Source organism: Mastigoproctus giganteus, chromosome 2, assembly GCF_048544385.1.
Source record: "Mastigoproctus giganteus isolate SK-2022 chromosome 2, ASM4854438v1, whole genome shotgun sequence".
NCBI lineage: Eukaryota > Metazoa > Arthropoda > Arachnida > Uropygi > Thelyphonidae > Mastigoproctus > Mastigoproctus giganteus.
In genome coordinates, this window is record NC_143576.1 from 160,509,124 (window position 1) to 160,536,090 (window position 26,967).

A 26,967-nucleotide genomic window follows, 5' to 3' on the forward strand; every position below is an offset into this window, starting at 1 on the left:
CAGAATTTGGTAAGAACTGAAGGAAACAGTAACCCTTGGGGACTACTGTATAAGTTGACCATTACTAAAAAGATAGAGCAGGATGTACTGTATTTCACACAGTAATAGTAGATGGTAGGGAAACAGTTAGTTGATAAACAACTATTAAAGTTGTCATAGACAAACTGTTTCCCAAGGATTGTGTAAGTAATGATATTCTTTAACAGCATGAGATGAGAGCAGATAATAGAGATTATGTCAAAGATGAGAATATTTCTCTTTTTACAGCAGAGGAATTACTTGTAGTCAGTAAACAGATAAATGTTGATAAAACTTCGGGGATTGATTTAATTGGGAACAACAGTATCAGTAAGTTATTAGAGATATACCCTCCAGTTCTGCTTAATATGTATAACAAATGTTTATTGGAAGGCACATTTCCTGTTTTCTTGAAATGTGCCCTTCTGAAATTGTTGCTAAAACCAGGTAAAATAAAAACAAGCCGAAGGTGCTTTCGATCAATATCGCTGTTACCTAACCTAGGCAAGTTGTTTAAGAGATTGATTTTCCACCGATTAAGTGAATTCATGAATTTACACCACATTGAGTTGCCATTTCATATGGTTTTAGAAAATCCAAATCTACTGAGGACGCGATTAATGATCTAGTGCTTTACGTTAAAAATGTTGTTTGTTATTGTTATTTGGTTTTTAGGAGCATTAGCAATTAAGGCCATATTGCTCCGGGGATATGCGGTGGTTATTCCCTGACCTTTCCGCATCCTCCGTATTTGGTGGTCACGGGCTCGAACCACGGTCTAATCAAGAAGCGTGTGCTACGCACTGCTGCTCCTGCCCACCTGACTACGGAGGCGCCGTGATTGTAGGTGGATTTGGACAAATGTCTAGGGGCCACCAAAGACAATAATAATAATAATAAATAAATAAATAAATAATCCCTCGCCGCCCCCTCTTTCCTTCTGGTGGGGCATGGGCCTGCCTCACTGATTTTGGGGTCATCTATTCTATCGACCTTATATTTCTGTCTCTCACCCCCCAGCTTAAAACTCCTTTGGCTTGACCCAACCTCTAGCGCACCTCCCCTTTTTTTTTTTTTCTTTTTCTTTTTTTTTTTTAAATACTGGTGTACCTGGCTTGCCTCCATGGGGCTAAGTGTGGGCAACGTTGGGCCTCAGTAGGGGTCCAGCGGCTAAATGGCCAGATGAACAACGATACACGACAACCTCTACCATACACTTTTAAATCTCTGGCCTTTACAGTGTTCTGTAACACACGACAATGTAGACTATGCGGAGATGGGGGAAACCCCTGGTGTTAGACCCTAACACACTTTACAGTTTTGTCCAGGTGCCGGCTGCTCCCTGGTGGCGTAGAGACCTGCCATACAGACCCGTTTTTCAGAGGTTTCTGCGAAAAATCAGTTTTTCAGGTGGAGATAGAGGGAAGTCTAGGTGTCACTATAGACATAATAATAATAATAATAATATAAGATATACATGAGCAGGACTCGTAACCTGAGGGAAGACAATCAGCAATCACAAACGAAGCGATAGAGAACGGATGTACATGAGAAGAGAAGAGCGATACGTTAAGTGCCTGACGTTGCCCAGTAGTTAGAGCGGGAGTGCATTGGCAAACGCGTTACAATTGACAGTGGTTCAAGCTCATGTGACTACTAAATACGGTTAATGATTATATTCATTGTCAAAATGATTAGTTGTAAACTCCTCTAAATAGGTGGTCGGGCCGGAGTATAAACAGAACCTTATGTCAATGCAATGTGCCTTTCGTCGGTCTGGGTATAACGGCAGACATCTAAGTTGATGTCCCTCACACCACTGATAACTGCAACTTCTCTGATAACGACTTCGCGATTGGACAGTAAAACAATGTATTGTATTGACAATTCGCGTTTCCTTTTGCACTAAAGCCGACGGTAGACACTGCGTATGAGGAAAACCACATGATGGCATGGACAGACGTGCATGGTTAAAACGACTGCTGCTTCAGAAAATCCAAACTAAGAAAAGATTATGAGGACTAACCATAGAATATAAGCATGTAGTTTACAGTCACTACATACCGACGCTTTGTGATCTTTATGTTATCTTGAACAAAATCAACCAGCAATCAACTCACTAGAAAAAACAAATTTTAATTTTTCAAAATTTTTGACTCTTTTTTTTTTCCTGTCCTGTTTAGCACATGACACACCAGAACTAGTAAGACAGTTCCTTACAGAAAAAATGTAGCGGAATAGCATTCGCCATCTAATTTTATCTTCATGCATCAGGTAATTCGAGAGGACAAACAGCAATCATAATCACCCCGATAGATAGCGGATCTAGAACAGTGGTGTTAAAACTTTTCTCTTTCACGTACACCATTTTCGGAAAAATGTTATGCGTCACGATGTCAAGTCAAGTCAGTAAATATGCACTTCTTTACAGCCTAATATGCAAATGATATGCTCAAGTGAGAACGTAATCCTGGATGAGATTTAAAATACATTAATAACAAATGTAAGCTAAAAGTAAAGTGGGTAATGTGTTTTGCTTCGGAATGCACTTTTTTGCTTCGGAAGCGAAGGGAGCTAATTATTTGGTCTTGGAGCATTGATTACTTTGGTCATAACGCACATGTTATATATATAGTATACTAGTCTGGTATCATGTGTGCAAATGTGTATCAAAGGCCGATTTGCATGTTCTGTGGACTGAGTGGAAGAGGTAAATAATGAAAATTATACCGAAGAATGAAATGTAGGTTTTTCTTATTGCGTGATTGAATTTTTTTTGCTATAACTTTTTGCAGTTTTCATTTGACTTGCCCTCTCAGAATAGCAAATGTTTTGCAATACTTTATTGCATCATCATCTCTTTTAGGGCAACGTTGGTTGACTGAACGCTGTCTCTATTAAAAGTAAATAAATATTTCATAGTCGGCATGGAAAAACCGAAAATACACAATGATACCGATGGTTGGCTTTTCACAATGTGGAATTCAAATTCAGTCGAGGCGGAAGGAATTTTTATTGGAATTTTTTTCGCCATAACGAGAGTAGTCTTTCTAAGTGAGAATTAGATGTTTTAATTAACTCCAAAATACTGTTCATTTTAATTCCAGTTTGTTTGCACTTTCAAATGCATGCTTCAGTACGAAAAATGCACAGTCAATTAGGCAGAAGAGTTACTAATGTTATCTTTATAGCAGACACAAAACACATGTATGGATGCTGTGGCAATTAAGTTATTATTAAAGTACTCATCTTGTTACTTGGCAATCCCGGTATATACGTATATATATTTTTTAAAATAAAAATAAATGAAACAAATGCCATTTAGCGTGGCAAACCAGCACAGCGAAAAGTAATAATAAACCCATACATAATGAAAAAAAAGGGGGAGGGATCAAGATAAAGGGTATTGCAGAAGGAACGCTTCTAAGATAATTTAGGAAAGCTCAATTTATACAATACCAAAGAACAGAAATTTTAGAATATGCCAATAAGTTGAAATTTAGATAGCACCAGGTCAAAATTATGTGAAATGTGAAATATTACTAAAAACGAAGACGAAAACAAACTACAACGCTTGACCAACAAAATGAAAATCAATAAATAGACTGACTATAATGCCCATCTCAACAGAGGACCACAAGGCCAATAATGGTCAGGGAATCACTGTACTGTATTTCGAACGTTAGACAAATCCATACATTGTCGAACCGATACACCAATCGAACTGCAAATACAATGGATTTGAATGCTTTCAACGATTTGAATTTTCTCACTTATGCAGTGAGAAATTATAATAGAACAGCTCCAATCACTCACACGGCAACACCATACCAGTGACAAAGTCACTGTTAAATTAGAATATATAGAGAAAAAAATTAGGATATAGATAGCAGTGTAAGCGCAGCATTAACATATTGTCTCACTAATGACCAAGGAAAATAAATTGGAAACTTTAACTAAATATATAAGAAAACAGAAAAGCAGAAAAAATAGAATAGAAAGAAAATTAGTAGAGTAAATGCCAGTAGAATGGCAAACCAGTGCAGTAAAAATAAACCCATACATAAAAAAAAAAAAACGGGGAGGGGAATCAAGATAAGGGGTATTGCAGAAGGCGCACTCCTAAGATAATTTAGGAAAGTGAGCGCTAGTATCTCTTCTATTATAATTTTTTACTACATAAGGGCCACCATTTTTCAAATCCATTACATTTGCGGTTCGATCGGTGTACAGGTTTGACGAATGCATGGATTTGTCTAATGTTCGAAATGCATTTCGATTCCCTGACCATTATTGGCCTTGTGGTTCTCCATCGAGATGGACATAATGGTTAGTCTATTTTATTTCTTTACGTTTTGTTGGTGAAGTATTGTAGTTGGTTTTCGTCTCCGTTTTTAGTGATATTTCACTTAATTTGGACCTGGTGCTATCTTCTGGGCACCGCTAAATTTCAACTAATTGGCATATTCTAAAATTTCTGAAATTTGATATCGTATAAATTGCCTTTTACTAAATTATCTTCGGAGCGTTCCTTCTGCAATACCCTTTTTATTGCAACAGAGAGATGGGGGAGAGAAAGACATACCGAGTGATAAAGAGAGGTCAATGTCAATTGAATTTTCCTAATAAATTATCCACTAAGTGTATCACTCTCTGCAAGGAAAACTCTTTAAATGTAATACGCCAATAAATTTTTATTATTATTGTTCAGTTTGTCATAACTTCAATAATTTTTCCCAATTATTAAAAATTCTTTTCAGCAAGCGACTAGAAATCAATGCAGACAGAGGGAGCAAGTCTGAGTTGACTTCTCAGTTCTTTATAAACTGTAGAGTACTGGAAATAATAATGTGTGTGTGGCAAGCATTGTTGTAGAAATCAAGGTCTCCAAACTGAAGGGTGTGTTCGCAGAGATTTTTGCGCAGCATACACCTTTATAAGAGAACGTAGTAACAGAAGACACGCCCTTCTGAAGGTGACAGCGATCTACATGACGTCATGTTACACATTTTCAATCAACTGCATTTTTACCATTCCACACCCCATTGTCTCTCAAGGGCTGGCTGTAGTTTTAGTTTAACGTAAGCAGACAGAAAAATACAAGACCGGGTTTGTAAGTCATCGCAAAAAATGCACAACCCCATTCTTATGTTGCGCTGATATACCGGCTGCAATAAAATAAAAGACAGTGGAATGTAAACTCTTCTGGACACTGTATAAACGGAAATTTATATATTTTATTGTACACCTACCCTTGCCATAAAAAAAGAACGCTCCTTCAGTAATAACAGCATCACACGTTCGTATATGTGATATGAAACAGGGGCAGATACGTAGGGATGCAAATTCAGTGCGAGAATGGCAAGACGAAAAATTTAAATGACTTTAAATTTTTAAATAACCTGGCATGGTAATCAGACTCATGACAGACGCGCTGGTATGAGTATCTCGAAAGCCGCAATCCTTCTATGGTTTTCACATACAACTGTGTCTCAGAAATATCGAGATTGGTCCAATAAACAAACCAACAACGATTCTGTGATCAGAATCAGATCGTTCATGCTAGAGGCCAAATAAGGCTGACAAGACTTGTACAAGGTAACAGAAAGGCTACTGTTAGTCAAAAGAAAATAAATAACAAATAAATAAAATACAACAGTAGTAAATATAAAGAGGCATTTCAGAATTCTTAACGTCGCAACCCATGTTTTCGTCGGGTATTTCAGCCGACGACCATTGTCACAAATTAACAAGAAGGTACGGTGGAGGAATGGAAATTGCAGTGGGCATCAACAGTGGAGAATTGGAAAAACGTTGCCTTGTCTGGCGAATCCTGGCTGTTTCACCATGATAGTAGGACCAGAATACGCGAAAACAGCATGAATCCATTGACTCCATCCATGGAGTCCACGAGTCCATAACTTACTGTCTGCGCAGTAGCACAGTGGTATCGTCACCGTCCTCCCCACACCGAGTGGAAAAAGCCCGGGTTTGAATCATGTCGATGACGCGAGGAACTTTAATGGGCTTTTTTCACTCCGTGGCTGAGTTAGTCGTTTCGGTCTCAGGCATAGATAGCAAGGTCTTTCCCCCAGAAACTGGGGTTTTTCGTCTAGCAAACAGACAAATCGACCATAGAACACACGCAATTAACAGACAAAGACACAGCATGGCAGATGAATTTAATTATTCGGATGGCCTAAATATAATAGTTTAGTTTTTTTTAGTCCATAACCTATTACGTATCAACTATGCAGGAAGTGAAAAAGGTATGGGGAGTGTTTTTGGGGCACACATTAAATCGCCCCGAAAAGGGTTTGGACGCCACAGGCTATCTCTACTGGACTTTTTTTTTACCAAGCATAATATCCATCTGCGACTGGGACAGTCGCAGATGGATATAGTGTAAGGGGACATAAACTGGGGCATATTCCGAGAAAACCTCCTCACCAGAGAACAACAATATTTGGAGAAACTGGCCGTACAGAAAAGCGGCAGCGGAAGCGAAAATCCGGAGCAGCTACAGCATTAAATAACCCACTATATCACCAGTGCCGCCAAAGCAGACATGAAGAGGAAATCCCCACATCCGAGGCCATGCCCTGGTGAACCCCGAAGCTCCAGAGACTCAGGAGACAGGTGCTAAACAAGCGAAAACAGTACCAGAGAGCTCGAGCAACATGGTCCACTGACGAAGTAGCGGAACTACGACAACAATATAGGCAAATCAGAGACAATAAAAAAAAGAATAAGAGGACATCCTGGGAAAGACCCGTCCAAATAACAGGAAACAACTACCCCGGGGAGTGGTACACAAAATAACCACAAATAAAGTACCCAGGGGAGAAGTGACAACTGCAACAAAAACGCTGCAGGGAGACCTAACCATAACCTGGGAGGAATCAGTTACAAACATACTAAATGCCATAATACAAGACCCGCCCGAACTACTAACGGAAGACCAGCAGGCAATTTGCTAGGCAAACGAGGAATATACGACACATCAAATGAAACTGTAAGGACCCATCCTTACAATAATTTAATAAGGTTTTGTTAAATATTGGGAGAATTAATTGTAGTGTAAATAGTTAGTTTTCAGCTCAAATATCATGGGTTAGGAAACACTGGAATTTGAAGGTTATTCCAGACACTCCCAGTTAGTTATATCTCGGTTGTAAAGGATTCCTTAAGCGAGTACATAAAAGTAATAGACTGAAACAAATCCCACTTAAGACAGGAGCATATACTCTATAGAAAGGGCACTGAGTGCGGGAGTGGCCCTCTTAAAAATTTCACGGTGCGACTCTAGCAGGTGTGGGCGACGTAGTAATGGATGTGATTGTGAGGTCACAAAGAAGGCCTGAAACTTTCTTAGTTGACCGGAACTTACGTTTTACCTTCTAGAATGATCTCGTAATTTCTAGTCCAACGGAAGTTCGGACATAAAGGATGAAAAAACACGCCCACGGAAATGAAAGGAGACGAATAAGAATCACGGAGGAAAGGATGTGGAAGTCAACGATTGGCCAGGAAGAAAGCGGAGGGATTTTTGAGAGAACGTAGAGAAGGGTCTGAAAAATTGATACTGGGGAGATTCGAAGAGTTTTTGTGGGGGATTCGAAAAGAGTCGTGGTCTAAGTTGGGTGGTGGCTGCAGTCCTGGGGAGATGGAAATAGTAGCGGGAGAATTGTGATAAGAACTCTAGGTAAGACTAGAGTAGGAAGGAATGTTCACTTGTAGATATTGAAGCAGCATGGAGGGAGAAAGGAGAAACACACTCAGAGAATTCTAGAGGTAAAGTTTAATCAAATGAGCTGTCGAGCAACTGGCCTACTCGGAAAGCACCTCAGTCCACGGAAAAAATGCAGGCTAGGAAAGAATATAGGATCTTGAATTAAATCCAGCCGCGTAGTACCCGGTAGGGAAACATCAGAAAGACTACCGTGATCCCCGGATGGACGACCTTCTGCATTCCAGTCCACGCCTAAGACAGACAGGAACGTAAACCGAGCAAGGAGAAAAGCCCAGAAAATCACGTAAGTGTTAGGAAGTTTTCTGAGAATAAATGAACCTAAATTTGTAAGGGAAGGACTATAGGAGAATGCTATATAGTTATGGAAGGATGTCTAAGTGATAAATATATATATATAAGTGTACTGTACTAATGTAATACATAAAGAAAGGATAATCAGACTAGAGGGTGGCATAAGAGTAATGTAATTAAGGTGTAAGTAGTATATAATTGGAAGTGAAGTTCTGTATTAACGTTTGATAGAAAGAAATGACCTATTAAGTAATTAAGAATTGTTAGCGATTGGGTAAAGGTTTCCTAACTAGTGTAGAGTTAAAAGTTGAATTTTGAATTATTGTGAATGTTGAATTATGGTGAATATATCTGATTGAAGTAGGAATTGATTAAACAGGTAGGCTATTAAGGAGTTGTGGATTAATTGATTGGAAGGGTACTATTTAATTTGGTTGATTAATGTTGACTGTTAACCTGGCTATAAGGAAATGTTTGATTGAATAAATGTATTTTCCTTACAATTTTTGAAAACGAACCCTTAATGACTTTGTTAGCCAACTCATAGGCTGATAGTTGGTAGTTCATTTATACTGATGTTTAGGAGTAGAGAGAGAGGGATTGTGTGAAGTGAATACCATGACCCATCGAAGCCTATGTAGAACATGAAGAGACACAATGTTAAAATATATAAGAAAATGTATTACAATTGGATAATTGTTGGTGAAATGATTGATTTGATATCACATTATATACACATTTAAACGTTAGTATGATAACAAGTCTCCAACTAAATATTGTATTCAGATAAATGTTATTGCAAGTCTTCTTATATATGTTATGTCAATAAACAATGTTATATTCTACATTCATGTGTGTGTGTCTGTCATTCCGAAACTCAGCCAGTCCAGTGGAAGAATACCTAATATAATTGGGGTCCCCGTGAGTCTGGGATTTTCTGAGATCAATCAAGTCAGGTGTTAAAGTGGGAGGGTTTTATAAGGAGATATATATATATATAATAAATAATATAAATAAATATAATATAATACAAAAAAGAAGATACAAAAAAATAACACTAAATTTACAACCCCCACAAAACCCCTTTCATTGCACAAAGCTGTGGCAAGAACAAGGAACAAAAAATGCCCCGGCCCGGATCTAATAGAACCACAGATGACCAAAAAAAAAAAAAAGCCACAGAAAACATCCAAGAACTTCTACTTTGACTATTCAACTGCTGCCTAAGGACAGGCCAGTTCCCATCTAGATGGAGAACAGCCGATCTAAAGCTGATACCCAGGAACTCAACCAAACCCTAGGAATTACCGAATTCTTATCGACCAATAGCTCTGCTCTCAATTAAGCAAACTACATGAGAAACTACTGCACAAGAAGTTACAACAGCCTTACCACAAAGCAAATCTAAACACATCCAAGCACTATGGATTCACACCAGGATCATCGGCAATTGAAGCCATCCAGAGCCTGGTCGCAAAAACAGCTCAATGCACTAAGAAATACTTTCTCGTTATAGCGGTGGACTTTGCCGGGGCGTTCGACACCCTTTGGTGGCTGAGCGTCCTGGCCAGGCTCAGGGCAGCGAAAGTACCAATGAATTTATACAAAGCATCAAAGCTTACCTCACAGACAGACGGGTACAGGTAGTGACACCCTTCCGAAGCTTAAACAGGCCAGTCCGCAGGGGCTGCCCTCAGGGATCCGTCCTAGGGCCGCTCTTGTGGAACATGATATTCAATGAACTACTCACCATGGACCTGGGCAAAGTCGAGGCTCAAGCCTTCACGGACGGCTTGGTGCTGATGGTTGCGGCGGGCTCAGGATCCGGATTGGAGGCACATGCAAACCAAGCCATTCGAATCCTACAGGACTGGGCCATGCTCCGTACTCTCAAAATTTAACCCGACAAGACAGACTCAGTACTAGAAGTTACTACTCAGTACTACTCAAGGTCAACTTAAATTTGAGAGGCCACGGCAAATCAAGATAGCGGGAAAACTAATAAAACTGTCAAATCAGATTAAACACCTTGGAATCATCCTCGATCGAAATTTATCCTTCAAGCCACACGTTATGTACCTAAAAGATAAACTCAGAAAATATGCGGCATTGGTGGCCAGAGTTACGCGCAGGGATTGGGGACTAAACAGGAGGATCCTATCCCTGTACTATAAAGCAGTCTTTATCCCGGTTATCACTTACGAGTCTCCCGTATGGTATGTGAAAACGGGTACTGCAGTAAACAGAAGATTAATGTAGACAATTAAACGAAACATTCTGCTCACAATAACAAGGGCGTGTCGTACAGTGAGCACAAGTGCACTGCAGGTCCTGGGAGGGGATCCTACCTCTGGACCTGGAGTGACCCACTGCGGGCTTAGGTATCATCTATCCAAGGGAAGGCCGACCACGATAAATGACTTTACATCGACATTACCAACAATTGGAAGAGGAAAAAAACAAAGAATAGTAGATCACTTGACACAGATATGGAAAAACAGGTGGAGCGAAACCAGCAAGGGAACGATAACACGCAAATTCATCCCGTGCGTCAACAAACTAAACCCAAAGGCCTCAGCGTGGCTGTACCTGGGACTAAACACAACCTTCCTACTCACGGGCCATGGGCCATTCAAAACCAAACTGAACGCACTGGGCATCACAGAAGACTCTGGCTGTACCTGCGGAGAACAGGAAACATAGCAGCATATTATGCATACGTATGAGTTGTATGAAGACCATAGAAGCCTCCTAATCACAAGGATCCAATACGTACTGAACAATGAGGACATCACCTACTAGACACGCCAAGGAGTTCACAGCCCTCAGCCACTATGCACAAGAGCTCTTCTCCAGAAGGAAGACGTTAATAGCCATCTACCAAGGTAGACCAAACTGAAAAACCCCAGGCTAAAATGATAGATAGCGGAGACATATCAAGTCAAGTACAACACGAAGACTCAATGACCAAAGATGGGACAAACACCCCCACAAGAAATGGACACCGGACTGACACTATAAGGCCATGTTACGAAGGAAGAAGAAAGAGACAAAACCACACTTGGTGGGGACCTGGACCGGTGCGTGTTGTGGTAAGTCAGACCCAACAAGTCAGCAGAGACACTGTAGTCACGTAACAAGACTTGTCACACCCACTGGACTGAGCTCTACTCCAGGAATGAAGCCATCATGAAAAAGACAACTACACTGGACTAGACAAATGCAGCGTCGCCTTTCCTTCCACACGCCCTGGCGGGGGAGGGAAAGACCTCCTTTCCCTCTGGTGGGGCACGGGCATGCACCACTGCCAAATTGGGGTCGCCTTCCCTATTAAACCCATATTTCTTTCTTTTCTGCCCAGCCTTCAGTCTCCTCCCTTGCTCTGCTTAAACAGCTTAAAACCCCACACAACTATCAAAATTGATAAGTACAAATCTAACTGCGTTGATATGAATCTTTCGGCATCCATTTTATCCAGCGATTGCCCATTTTTTTTTTTTTTTTTATAGGTCCTAGCCACTGAAATCTCAGGAAATTGGGTGGCAGGACCTGCCAGAGTAAATATTTAAAACTGCTGGGTACCTGGTCTGTCTCCACGGGGCTGAGTGCGGGCAACGTTGGGCCTCAGCAGGGGTCCAGCAGCTAAATGGCCAGAGGAGCACCGATACCCAACACTATACTTACAAGATCCACACACTTTTAGCCTTTCCAGTGAACTGGCACACCTACAAAGAAAGCAACGCGGAGATGGAGAAATCCCCTGGTGCCATTTGACACGACCACACATACAAATGGTATCTGCGAATAGGTTCTTCCAACAGGATAATGCGCCATGTGAATTTAGCCTATTGCAGTGGCCTTCCCATTCACCAGATCTCAATCCGATTGAACATCTGTGAGATAAGTTCGAATAAACCCTTCAGAGTAGAGATTTGCCACTATCCAATTTGCAAAAAATGTAGGAAACAATTGAGTTAATATGAACCAACATCCCTATTGGACAACTCGTTGAACCCATGCCACGACAAATCCAGGCTGTTCTGAGGACAAAGGGCGCATTTAGATTAAAATAACATTTAATATAGCCGAGGATCCCGCTCCTCTCCTCTCCTCTCCTCTCCATGTACAATAAATTTGGTTTTTATTAGGTAGCAAGCACGAATTCCACAAGTGTGGTCTTATTTATTTAAGTTGCTAAAATCTTGCTTCAAGACAGTGTACTGAAATACCTCAAATACCCACGCCAGAATAAGAGAGAACTGGGTAGCCCCGGACACTTAAACAAACACCAACATTATTCATTAAAAATATATTTATTAAAAAGCACATAGATGTCATGTAGCTTTGAAGTATTACAAATTCAAACAGAAAATGGAACAAAATAAATTGATATTTTGAGTGATAAAATGCTAACAGTAACATTTTTGTTTATTGGCAAAGAGCACATGAGATTGCCCATAGTACTATAGGGACATTTATTTTAAATATTTCTTTTTGGCAATGAAATAACCTCTGTGATAATAAAGATCATCTGATTCAGTATTGGCACATTCCTCATGTGCTCGTCAGCACTTTTAAGTGCATCATTTGACTCAAGTAACTGCAAATGTCTCTTTATAAATGATGGACATTCTCTCTCTCTCTCTCTCTCTCATTTGAAGTAACTGCTGCAAATTCAGAGAAAGGGTTTGGATGAAATTCTGAAATTTTAGCTCTAATAAAGCAGATTTTCTTTTACTTCCCTAGATGAAAACTGACTTTCACAATCCACTGATTTTTTTTTTTTTTTTTCCAAGTCCTAAAAAGTGAAGCCAGGACCACTTTTTAGAGCGTTTCTTTTCCAGCTGTACTCCTACTGCTAGCATTAGCCAGTGGTGATAATAAATTGTTTAGCATTACTTCAGTCCATTTATTCATAGGTCTATTATTCTCTTCTTTACAGTTTTCAGCTACGGATTGCTTATATAATGCTTTTATAGGCATCTTTATATGAAAAATGCATTATGTAATACATTTTTCAAGTATTCTTTACTCCATGAACTCCTATTCATTGATCTCCCGTTGAATTTCGGCGTTCTAATCTATCTTTCCACCTGCAACAATGAATAAAATGCGTATATTTAACAATAAGTTTTGAGACTTTCCTTCCTTTGTGTACGGAGCCACTCCCCCCCCCCCCTTCTTCGAGTTGTCCGCGGACTATCCATTCTGATACTCTTAACGCAAACTAGTAAATGGTGGGAATTATTATTGCTGTTAACATGAAACATCATAAATGATAAAATATTCTTCGCAAAATACGTCCTACAGGTCTTATAAGTAACTTCGCTCACCACATCTTAGGTTCCATGTTCTTAAGTTTAATTGGAGTCTGTCAAATGGAATTGAAAAAAAAAAATAAACTTACGATATCATAACTGGACAGTTAAACGAACTATTTTCAGAGTTTTGGAAATGGCACCCAAGGGAGTGAACAAGGATTGTTCTATCATCTATTATCAAATGTTGGGTTTCAATAATATTCGGGTTACCTAATGCCTATTTAGTTCTTCCCTGCTTTTTAACCAATGTGGCAGGCAATTCATTTCAATGATCTGCAACACACTGCCCAAAAGTAAACGTCATGAGATCCAACCTTCTATTAATACCCATAATTCTGTATTTTTGCCTCCTGATTCTTCTCCCTTCTGCCGGTGAAACTATACTGCCCTCGTTCATTTTACTAACTCCCTTCAGGGCCTTAGATACCTCTATCAGCCTTTCCCCCCCCCCTCAAGATGTCTAGTTCCCAAGCTTGGCAGTCCGCGCTTTTTAAAACGTTCTTCATATGGACGATTAGCACCTCTCACAAATCTGGTTGTCGTCTTCTCTTCAGATCAGATTGAAAAAGTTATTCGGAGAGACAGATGACACACACTGATTTATAACATTCTGTTTTTAGAAATTATGTTAAAAATGGATAACAACTTTTCATTGGACAATTCGAACAATTTGTGTTATAATAATTATTAGTTTTAGCATGAGTTTTCTTTTGAAATAGAATGAAATAAAGCACGGTAATCCAGAAGAAGAAAACTAATCTGGAAGTAAAAACAAAATGAGAAAAATCTTCTAGTGGCATTTCTGACTCATTATTTTTTTTCTAAGTATTTACTAACCATGCTTTACTTCAGTGACCTTACTAAAAGGATTTTTTTACAAGACATCAGTAGCGAATAAAAGGATTTACTGAAGCAGGACAAAACCCGGCAGTTCCTATTTGCTTCTCACTTTTCCGTGGAAGCTAACAATAATGCTTCATGGAATAACAGGAAATTGTTCCACGGGTGGTGTTTCTGTAAATCACGATGCTTAGTTCTGAAACCAACCCTTGAATGATGACACTAACAATGGAGGAATATTCACATGTAACAAACTGCAATGACTGAAAAACATTAATTCGGACAACTAAATATGTTTATTTTCAGTTTCTTCACAAATGGAAATCAGACGTTTCTCAGTACATTCCAACCAATTCGTTAGTGGTGTCTACCAGTGACGGTGCCAGACAGGGAATATATCCACCTACCTTGATAAAAAAAAAAATGTAAAATGTGATTTTTTTTAAACTTTTTTTTTTTTTTGAAAAAATTTCAAAAGTCACTTTTATCATTTAATCATGCGTCTGCTTCAATAGCTATATATCCTTTATTCAAAATATTTTTGGACCATCTGGAACTATTCTTCGACGGCTGTTTCCACTTAAGCATCAGAATTGAAACTACTCTTTTAATTTATTTTTATTTATTTATTTTATTTTATTTTTGGATAATTCAGAAAAAGTCCACTTCATTGCACTATTTGGCCTTACTAATACTGCTCCCCTTTAAAGTTTTTTTTCCAAGTACTGTAATACACATGATGAGAAATACGAACTACTCAAGATGGGCGAATGCCTTCCAGCCCATGTTTTGAAGCAAGGCCTGAATCGGGTTGGCAAAGTTGAGAAATGCCAATGTACGCGCGTTTTATCATGAAACAGGCCGATTCCATCTGTCATTATCTCGTTCGTTAGCATCAGATGCTAACGAACGAGACATTATTTAGATTTGCGAGGTTCAAAGTTTTAGCATACTATTCCGCGTCTATGTTCGTATCAGATTCTTTAGAGTCTAATAGCAAAAGATCATCTAGGACTAATATTTTTTTTTTTTGCTCTTAGAGACGGAGGATATGTCCATTGCAACCGGAATTTTGGTTAAACGAGATGGCACTAAGGCTCATCTCCTGCCACAATCCTATTCATAATCCTCTTCGTGATAGCGTAACAAGTAGTTGAACAACAGTCTCATTAGTAAGTTCTTGTGCTCTTCAAGTAAGTAACCTTGGAATCCAATGAGTTGCTTTATGGTAACCATGAATTGTCCGAGATCATGAACTATGGTGTGGACACGCCTCGTTCTGATTTTCGGCAGTGGTGAAAGTGATCCAATCGCTATGTGTCTGTTATTGCGTGGCCCAATGGATTTCGCGTGGAGGGGCTGACCTAAACTGAGGAAATCGTGCATCCACTCTTCTTCTTAAAATCCTTTGACCACTCTACAACAGCGGATTTTGAGTCGCAATCATCATCTACGCACTCAAAACGCTGCTGTGAATTTTTGTGACCATAGCCCTTTAATAGCCAGAAATTGAATTGCTGGTCAGTTTTGGATGCATCGTCTGTTTAAAATGCTGTACGAAAAATTACACACATAACTGTAAAAGAACAAAAGAAATTAAGCTGATATTGGCAGCAACGTGTTAGTTTAAATGTATAAGCCTCAATATCTTCGATAGTGTCAGGCGACCAAAAAAAAAAAAAAAAAAAGTTTGAATTTTTCAGAGGTTAATAGAGGTTTTTCAGAGGTTGCCAAAAATTATGTTGACGCCTTTCTGGATGGTAATTATCCAGCGATGCACTTCGAAAGTGCAAGTGGCATTGATCAGTTGATGTCTAGCATGAAGAGAAAAGTGACGAAAAGATGGCTGCCTAAGTTATAATTATTCTAGCATGTTTCGTTACGAGTATAACTTGGGCACAAACGCTACACAAGCAGCCCGTAAGATATGCTGGCATTTGGAGAAGTTACAATGAGTTGTGTTGTGTTATGTCTTATGTAGAGCAGCACCTAAACGTTAGTTCAACACCCCAAGTTACAGTAAGTACATGCACAGTCATGTACTTATTGTATGGTTCAAAACACTTAAATCAGGAGATGTGTCAGTTGATGAAGCACCCCGTGAGAGACTGCCGACTGCCATTGATAACGAAGAAATAAAGTCACCATTGAGTCAAATTTTTTAATTACATCATTAAAATAATGTAACAAGGCTAGGCTAAGTTCGGGATTATCTTATGGATATATAATGTTCACAAGAACGTTTTACAACAAACATTTTGAATTATGGGTGGTAGAGGTTGCCAGTTTGGGGAAATTCAAAGGTCAGCCGGATAGGTATCTACGGGAGAAGGGAAATGCATCAGTTGTCTATTTCCTTTTCTTTTATTATTTATTAATTAATTATTTTATTATTATTGATTTACACTTTTTTTTTTCTTTTTCTTTTTTTTTTTTGGCTGGTGCAGCATAAGCCTTAGGCTTCTTTGCACCATATGACCATTACTAATACTGTACTAATATAATTAGAGTATGATTGTAATTATATTAAAATTGTTTAATATTTGTTTTGACATGTCATACGTACAAAAGTAATGAATTTCAAGTTAAGACAAAAATGGTTAGAATATCTTAGAACTGCAGAGTGCTTAAATTTCATGAATTCTGATGTTTGAATAACATGGGCGGATGCAGGCAATTATGAGAATGCGCTGCTGATCGCATGATAATCACATTAAGCTGTCTTCGCGCGGTTGGCAGAAGTTTTTAAATTTCAGTTGTAGTTTTAAATTGCAAATAAAAATATTTGTGCAGTGCTTATCGTTTTTATTTAAATATGCACAGTACAGTTTGCGCAGTTCTAAAAATAGCTCAAAAGAAGTCCTAGTGGAGAATTAATTCACGTTAATTTGAAATACGTATTTAGAAACTTATTCCTAAAAATACAAATCGTATAATATGCGAAAACACGAATCTCTAATACCGATAACTCAAGCGATACCTCCACTGCCATTAATTTATCAGAGAATAATGTTCATGATATCTTGTTTAAATGGTTCAGCAAATCCCCGAAAATAGAATGCTTTCAAGAAGGAATAGCCTACACAAACAACAAACACCATGATTCAATTTATCTCGGATCACATTGTTTATAACCCAGAGTATCTTACTACTCTGTGCTTTATAAGTGACTTCATATTTGATTAGACAAAAAAAAAAAAAAAAAACGCCCTCTATGATAGTATAACTACTCCGTCACGCTTAGCCTTCTGGAAAAGCATAAATCCAATTCTTGTTGTCAAATGGAATAATTGCCCCTTTACAGTTAATCACTGGGCTGAACTAACCAATCTGAGGTTGAGGTGTAGTTCCCCCCAAAGATTTTTCATCCTGACAACAAGGTCACTAAATACGCATTTCAGACATTTGTAATTCATCAACTTCCAAATACAATATTCTAGGCCCTCCTTAAATTTGCATAAAATCCAAACTGTTGGAACAAGTTACCGCCCATAATTTGCTCTAATAGTTGGCTACTTTGACTAAAATTAAATTTTCTTACATAGAATCTAATATTACTTACCCTCCTTTATATTCTTACAAACAAGTAGATATATTCCTCAAATGCGACATCCAGACCAGTATACAGTAAACAGACCTATTCAAGATGTGACCATTGACTTTTATGGTGAGATAATCAAGCCTTTATTTGTACTGGGAAAATTCCTGTATATCACTCAAGAAATACCATGCGTTATCCTGATAGCCTTACTAAGGCTATTAGGGTGAGTGCAGAGAGAAGTTAATTTCGCACTGAATTACAACTCCTATCTTTTTTCTCTTCAGCTCTGTTAAAGTGTTACCTCCAAGTTGATTATTTTATCTGGAATTGCCTTTCCCAGGTAAAATAATAATATTCGTACCCAGCTTGGGAGTAACAGGATTTCTTAGCAGAATTTGCATTTTAAGAGTTGATATTTTTTGATATCGATGAGGTCGAATTTCGAGTATTTGTTTCACTGAGTCAATCTGTCCTGTTAGCATTTCTACAAAGATTTTCTACAGCGGACACTGGAAAAAGTTCGAAGAGAATGTCTGAAAAATACTGTGCTGAAGGATGGTCACCGATAACACAAGTCGGAAAGCGTTACAATTTTTCGAACAAGAGTAACATGGTTGTGGTCACAGTCAGAGGTGTCTCCCCGATTTCTTCTTGTTCCCAAAAGTAAACTTTTGCACTTTGTGAAATTTCAGAGATCCAGAAAATATTACAAGTACGTGAAGGGAATCACAAAACAGAGCTCTGTAAATACAAAAACTACTCTTTTCCTCAAAAGAGTAACATTAAAAATATCTGTGCCTTGGTTCTCCCAACATGACAGCGTAGTGGTTTTGGTACCTGTCACTCATTTAGAGAGATTTTGCTTCGAGTTCCATTTTAGACTGGGCTGTAGTTATTTGGCCTCAGGCAGAGGAAGTAGTTCTTTGAGTTATTCTGGATTTTTACGACATGCAGGATAGCTTTTGAACACACTTCTACAGACATAATACACATGGTGCAATACAGTTTAAGTTGTTGATGCATTTTGGGTTTAATTTATGTATCATTTAAGTTGCTGATGCACCTTACATTTTTATAAAATGACGAATTGTATTGTGTATACCGAATGCATTTTTCATATTCTGACTTTTTCATTTCATGCACAATCGTTATTTTCATTCAGTGCAGCTCTTAATTTCTTCCCAGCAGGTCAGTGAAACGTCTGTGCAAATCTGCATGTGGATTTTGATGGGCTTAGCAGTTATCACTGTTTAGAGATATTGTATAATTTCTCTACTGTAACAATTTGTACTTCTGACAATGACAGAATAGGTAGACTCACTGTATCAAGTTCCAGTGATGCAGGAAAAACAAGATGCAATAGGTCTCACATATAGCACAATGGTTACGACGCTATCCTTTCATACCGTTTGGAAAAAGGCCTCAGTTCGAATCCGAGATGAAGGAAGAAATTCTTATGGACTTACTTTCATACTCTGGTTTATTGGGTCTCCGATAAAGGTTGCATTATTTTTATTTAATGTAAATTAGGACTTTTTAACCGAGTTTTCTCAAAGAAAAAAAATGGCCTTTTTGGCGTTTATTCTAAACAAACAAACAAACAACCACTTGCGAATCGAAACTCAAGCACCGTCTCAATGACGGCCACTTGTAGCAGCGTTAATTAAACAATTATACTACTGATATAAAGCCGGAAATTTATGATGTAATGAGAGACAAGGAATTCAAAGATCCAATTTAGGTGACACATTTTTTTTTTTATCCTAAGTTTAAAATCTTCCTCTGTACTTGCAAAGAAATAGATCAGTATTTTGTAATTTACGTTGACATAAAGGGTAGCCGGCGCTACCCACTAGGCACACTAGGAAATTGCTTAGAGAGCCTACACTTGAGATCACTTGTATAATGGCGCCTCCGTAGCCAGGTGGGCAGGAGCAGCAGTGCGTAGCATACGCTTCTTGATCAGACGTGGTTCGAGCCCGTGACCACCAAATACGGAGGATGCGGAAAGGTCAGGAAATGACCACCGCATATCCCCGGAGCAATATGGTCTTAGTTGCTAATGCTCCAAATAGCAACAACTTCTATAATAACAAAAATTAAGATCATTTTAATTGTTTTTTATAACATTCAGGACCGACCGGGCTAGCCAGGTGGGTAAAGTGGCTGCCTGGTAACCCAAAAGTCGCGGGTTCGAATCCTGCCTTGGGCTTAGATTCGAACCTGCGCTTCTGTGGCCATAATGCACCTCCGAAAGTTTTTGGGCGGTGCATTATGGCCACAGAACCGATGCGCTAACAAAAAAATAAAATAAATAAATAACATTCAGGAATCGCCGTACACAAGTTACAACATAAATTTTAATAAATCTAAAGGTGTAAAAGATATTGATTAGTCCGCGTAAATTGTCTTCATTATAAAGCGGTCCGCAGCGTTGGAAAGATTAACAATCAGTGGTCTGTGTGCTTTTTTTTTTTTTTGTTTCTACCCTAGATTTGAAAAGTATTATTTCCAGTTGGGGTGGCGAGGGAGCCCTCGCTACTCGCACAGTGAGTGATCTCTATCCTTTCACTTTTAAGTCCCGTTTGGGGGGGGGGGGTGGACTTAAACCTAAAGACCTGAGTTTAAGTCCCCTCTAAACGAGAAGAGCTTGTATAGATTTTTTTTTTTTTTTTTTTTTTTTTTCATAACGTGGCCGAGTTAATCTGTCTCGAGCGAAAGTTGTGTGGTATTTTAGCCCCAGAAACTTTTCTTTTTTCATACAGCAGAACATGTAAACCGACCACAAAATGTAGGCACGATACACTGACCCCTCATGAATGGAATTCGTTGGGTTGGTACGAAATCCAACAACCAGCTGGCTACAATGTTTATATTTCTTTTGGAGCCTTTTCCACTGGCCAGCACTCTGGAAAGGCAGTGCAGCACTCTTCAGATACTGGTGCTGAACTTCCCTTCGTACTAATTATATGTTGCAATCCCGATTTGCCAGTGTTTCTTTTATACCTATTTGTTACAGTTGAATGCATGCAATCTTCAATTCGTTACTTGTGATTAACATTTGACATATCAATTTAACCAAAATTATATCACAGAACATGTTTTTTGTTAATTGTACCAAGAGGATCAAGCCGTATCCCCAATATATACGCATCGTTTGGAAAATAAACTGATTTCGTTCGACTAATTGAAGCAAAAACCCAATTATTGGAATTCTGTTAGCACTTTCCGTGTGCTTTTTGTTGCCGTGCACGATTGATATCGATTCCATAAATATTGTACATTGTAACAGACTAGTTCACTCATAAAAAAAAAAAAGTGAACCTAATACAGTGAAATGTAAATTATCCGAACTTACATCGGAAAAACTCAAAATGAAGACTAGCCAATAGCGACAATGGCCAATAATGTGGAATAATACATGAGATGCCCTCGAGGACAGCACAGTGGATACAATCACCGTCCTGCCCACAACGGGTGGGAAATGGCCTGAGTTCGAATCTCATCAATGACACGACGAATTTTAATAAGCGTTTTCCAAAAGTGGCTGAGTTAGTAGGTCTCAAAAGAGGGTTAGTTGGTTTTTCTCCCGGAAAATGAAGTTTTTCATCCAGAAAATTGACAAATCGACCACAGAACCCATGTTGTTGTTGTAGTAGGGTTTTTGGAGCATCAGCGACTAAGGCCATATTGCTCCGTGTATACTGTGTAAATCGCGTGTCATCTGAGGTCAACTTTGTTTGTTGGACAAAAAACCCGAGTTTCCGGGAGAAAAACCATACTATCCTCGCCTGAGACCGACTACTTCAGTCAGCCATGTTGTGAAAAAGTCCATTAAAAATTCCTCCCGTTATCGACGGGACTCGAACTTAGGTCTTTTACACTCGGTGTGTGGGGAGGACAGTGATCCTATTAACTGTGGATAGTATGAGATTTTTAGAGGTGATACCCACGAGACTGAACACACAAGCAATTTAGATACCATATACCGATTGTCTTTGCTTTGGTTACAAACAAACAATATATTAGACGGTACTTGTGCTTTTCCGTTCTGTTTGTACTCTGCAGGACCACAGAGAAAGAGTTTACAGCTAAATGTTGGCAAGAAAACAATCATAGCTGTATTTAACAGTCACGTGCCGTAGCCATGAGCTACTCAAATAAGTGTGCTGCTTTCCTGCACTAACCACTATATGATATTTATTAGGATTTATAAAATCTTTATTTCCTATAAGTATAGATATCGTCTTACAATAATCAATTTAAATAGCAGAAAAGCAAAACTAAATAGTGAATTTTATCAGCTACTGTGGCATGGCGTGCTTCTCCTTTTGCTCATGCTCAGTATCTACTAGTCAGTTGGCTAAATTTAAATTATGAGTGAGTGAGGTTATATAGATTTAAATGAGATCTAAATTATCATCGTTTATGGCTCCTCCAGAAAGCAGCATAAATTCATTAGCAGAACAATTTCTGATTTACAGAAAACATTCGATTTTATTAAAAAAATAAAAACTTAAAAAAGAAGAACTCGAAGCTCAATGCAGTATTTGTGAACGAAATTTTCTAATGCTCATGGAGATTTTTCTTGGTCACTAAACTTAATATAATTGCTTGCAATTGCTACTGTTCTTCAGATAAGTTGTTAGTTTTTCAGTTAAGGTGCACTTTTCAGGAACGTAAAAAATAATTGCAATATTCCTTTTTTAATTATTTTTTCCTTATCACTTTGCAAAAACTCTTGATTCTTCACTTTTATAATCTGATACCTCGTTATAATGAGGAGTCCCAGTTTGATTTACAGAAACTCTAACTGGAAACTCTAACGGCAAGAGCGTGCTGTGTAATAATCCCACTGCATGATATCTTGTCAGAGCGATTAATAAGGCCATATATAAATTATGAGTGAGTGAGGTTATAAGACTGCATATTAGGATAAAAAACCACTTCCCCATTACCTTTCACGCTCGTCCAAATTTATAAATCTCCCTCTCCATTATTCAACACTATTTGAGATGTTTTTAGAGAATTTGAAGATAAAAATCCTGCTGTATCTTCTTTTATACATATAGGGGTAGACAATATAATAGAAATACCTACTACTAAAGTAGAGTAGTAGTTTTTGTAATGACTTTACGACGTATTTATGAACATGCAGTGATGATTTTTTTTTGTTTGTTTGTTTCTTGCAGGTAGTACTGTGAAGAAAAGAAGATAAAGATAAAAACTGATGTTTATTTAGAGGTGATATAAAATGGTGCATGAAGAAAAATGACTGACCTGTGTGAAAACCAAAGAGGTAAAATTGTTGGTGCAGGGGCATCAGTGAATAAAACTGCTGATTTGTTTAATGAATCGAAAGTGATGTCTGCATTCACCAAATATGAAAAATAAAATCTGATAGAACGAATTCTGGAAGAAAATCGAAGCTGACTGAAAGAGACGGGCGGACATTGAAAAGATTGTAGCCCGAAACACATAAAACTACTGCCTAAAAAATAACTACAGAACTTAATACAAGTCTCAGTAATTCAGTTTTTAGCAAAAAAATTCATATAAAATTTATATTATTTATAAATAATATAAATTTCAGCTTTATAAAGTTCGGCGACAACTTTATAAAGCTGAAATTTATGGCAGAGCCGATATTGCCAAACCACTCGTTACTGATGGTAATGCTAGAAACAGGATGCAATCGTGTAAGGAGCACAAACACTGGATACTTACTGGTGGTAAACTTTTCATATTTTCAAATTCACACTTTTTCCAACACCAGGGAGAGTTTTCGTTTGGCGAATGACAGAGGAAGCTCATCATTCTGATTGCCTTATGCCAACTTTCAAATATGGAGGAGGATCATCAATGGTGTAGGCAGCAATATCTTGGTATACTTTAGGTCCTAACATCACCGTGAACAGGCAAATTACTGCCACTGATTATCCTTGATATTTTGAGTGACCAAGTTCATCCCACAATGTAAACATTGTATATGTACAGTATTCGTAAAATAATAAGAGGAGTTTACCTCAATATAGTACGTAGAACACTTCCGTATGATACTCTTCAGAAATTAAAACGAAAAAATCGAAAAAATTATATTAGAGTAAAAAATAATTAAAAACCAATTTAACACAATTACTCTAATGTAAGTTTTTCGATTTTTTCTTTTTAATTTCTGGAGAGTATCATACTGAAGTGTTCTACGTATTATATTGTGGTAAACTCCTCTTATTATTTTACAAATATTAATATCAACGTAGAACGTATTGAGCATTACAGCTCTGATTCATACTATCTAATATGTACAGTATGTGCAGGGGCGAACAAAATAATTCTACTTTACATTATTATTCTAGATCTGGCATTCTGTATATAATGTCAGACCTATAATAAAAATAAATAGAGTAGGAGAAAAGAAATGAAAAGTGTAAAGAAAGTAATATCTAAGCATATCATAATAATCCTTAAAATGAAATAATAGCTTGCAAATATTAGTACTGTATACTAAAAGCAAAATAAACTGTTGATGTAGGAGCATCAACGACTAAGGCCATATTGCTCCGTGTATACTGTCCACATATTGCGTGGACAGTGCGTATGTTCTGTAGTCGATTTTCTGTTTGCTGGAGGAAAAACACGAGTTTCCGGGAGGAAAAACCATGCTACTCTCTCTCTCTCCTGAAACCAACTAAATCATCCACGTTGTGAAAAAGGACCATAAAGATTCCTCACCTCATTTACGGGACTCGAACTCAGGCCTTTTCCACCCGGTGGGGAAAGAACGTCGATTCTACCACCACCCATGAAGGTACAAAACAAACTGCGAATAACAATAATTAAAAGCAAAAATATATGTTGAATTTAAACTAGGAATAAGTTTAAAGTAATTATGTTAATGTAATTTCATGAAATACTAAGTTAGCTATGATAATCTATTAATTATTTTGATATGAATCTTTCTTATTATAACACATTTATTCCTATTTGTTTCTGACCTATTTCAGACTGATAAATCATTGCCCTCCCAGTTTCATTAATACCATTACCTTTAATATATTTCTAATTTAAATTCGTTATATCTTTTTGCTTTTAATTACTGTTATTTTATTTTATTTTTCTTTTAATATACTGATATTTGTGGGTTATTATTGTATTTTTAAAGATTGTTATAACATGCTGAGATCTTTACTTTCTTGAAATATTTTCACTTCTTTTTCTTACTTTCCTTTATTACGTCTTCTATGCATTGACCAGTACATCCGTCTTCACTTATTTATCTCCAATTGCATATATTTACATTAAATTCTTCTAAATTCCATCAGAACAATTATAGGGACAGAATCCGATTATGAACAGCTACAGGTGTTTGAATTTTAAAAAAGGCTTTGGAATTTTACATGACAAAAATTATTCAAAACAAATAAATAGGTATACGCAAACACGTACCTAAAATGAATGACTATTTTAGTAGGTATGTGCCAACTAATTCTTATTTATTTTTTCTTATTGCTTTTTACCATTTAAAACTTCGTAGCTTTTTTTTTTTTTTTTAAATTCAAATAGCCATAGCTCTGTAACCATTTAAAATCAGACACGTTTATATGAACACTTTTTTACTTGTTTGGTACATAGATTGTGAAGCCAGTTAAAACGTGCTGTAATGTTGAAGTTCTGTGTTAACTGACCTGAAATAAAAAACAAACAAAAGAAAAAGAAATCCATATCGAAAGATGTTCCAATGAAGCAAAAGTACTTCCTCATACTGAAGTTTACTATGGGGCCTGCAGACGGATGTCCTAACATGATCCTCCGTAACAAAAATTTGGTGAATTTTATTTATAACGGACTTATATATCTTGATTAAAAGTAAAACTAGCTATATAATGAACAAGAGACTTTAGAATTACCCGAAAAAATTAATTACATAACAACCCACCTCACACTTTCGTATGGAAGAATCATTCCCACGATTCAAACCAAAGGCATTAGTCTCTGAAGCTCCAATCTTCAACACCCGACTAAAACACACACCGTCAGGAAGATCTTCAATACTTCCGCCGCTTCCTTTCACTTTGGACACAACATTTTTTAACTTAAAGGCACTTTCATTACTAACAGCAGCTGGTTTGGAGAAAAGCTTCGCAGAAAACGTTGCATCGACCTTTAAAGCCGGCGGTCGTAGTTCTCCGTCCGATTCCGACGCTGAACTTTCACGTGTTACAAGCTGGTCGTCAGTTCGCTTTGCTTTCCACCGATGCATCGTCGATACAGTATTTTAAAACATTCAACCCAGTATCCAAAAGCATATGTTTTTTCCTTTGTTTTAGAAGTAAAATAAAGTGCAGCTCAGAAAACAAGTCACGCCCAAAGGAGCATTCCAACAAGCAACCGAGCTTACCCATGCATGCTATTATAACCGTCCCGTCTGCCGCACTTCCCTGGCACGTTATCCTACTTACCAGCTTACTTGAGTTGGCAACCACCATCAAAGTGACCGAAATGGGAATCGACCGATGCGCCATCTCTCGCAATGTTACTTCAAAATCATATTTTTTTAAATAATAATAATATAGAAAATACAAGTAATTTAAGTCATTATTTACCTTTTTATGTGAAAGTTTTTATGAAAGTTAACTGCGGAAATTTTTAATTGTTTATATAAACAATATTTTACCAGAAAAAATTTAAATTAAATATTTAATAAATAAAGAACTGAATTGTGATCCTCAGGTTAAAGAAAGGCGGTTAATGAGAGGTTAAAGGTCAGGTTAAAGAAATCGATGTCTTCGCAATTAGTTGTATGTTTACACATAGGTGCGTAAACATTACTAGGACCCAATATTATTATTATTAGCTATATGGTGCAAGGAAGCCTAAGACTTATGCTGCACCAGCCAAAAAAAAAAATTTCCGAATTACCCTGAGAGAGAGAGAGAAGTAGAAGGGAATCAACAAGAAAGAGAAGAATGATGATATCCAGCTCAGGACCCTGGATGTGCCAAGCCCATATTCACGAGATGCGAGCCCCTGGGGTTTTGGGGTACTCCAAAGGTTGAAATATTTTTTCAGAATTTGATTAAAACATTACTATGATAAAAAAACTTAATATAGTATAATATATCATACTATTTTCAGTAGTTACAATGCCATTAAAATGTCAATCGGTCACACCCACCTTAGCGAAGTCCCTTGTTTGTTTCTCA

General features: G+C 37.7%; 1 protein-coding gene across 1 annotated transcript in view; it reads right to left on the reverse strand.

Moving 5' to 3' along the window:
- Positions 1 to 26,189, reverse strand: part of LOC150089704 (uncharacterized) — a 364,373-nt gene extending 338,184 nt beyond the window's left edge. The window contains exon 1 of the mRNA XM_090389606.1: positions 25,701 to 26,189. Coding sequence (XP_090245732.1) covers positions 25,701 to 26,024 — 324 coding nt within the window. The 5' untranslated portion in view covers positions 26,025 to 26,189. The remainder of the gene's footprint in view (positions 1 to 25,700) is intronic.
- Between the last annotated feature and the right edge of the window lie 778 nt (positions 26,190 to 26,967).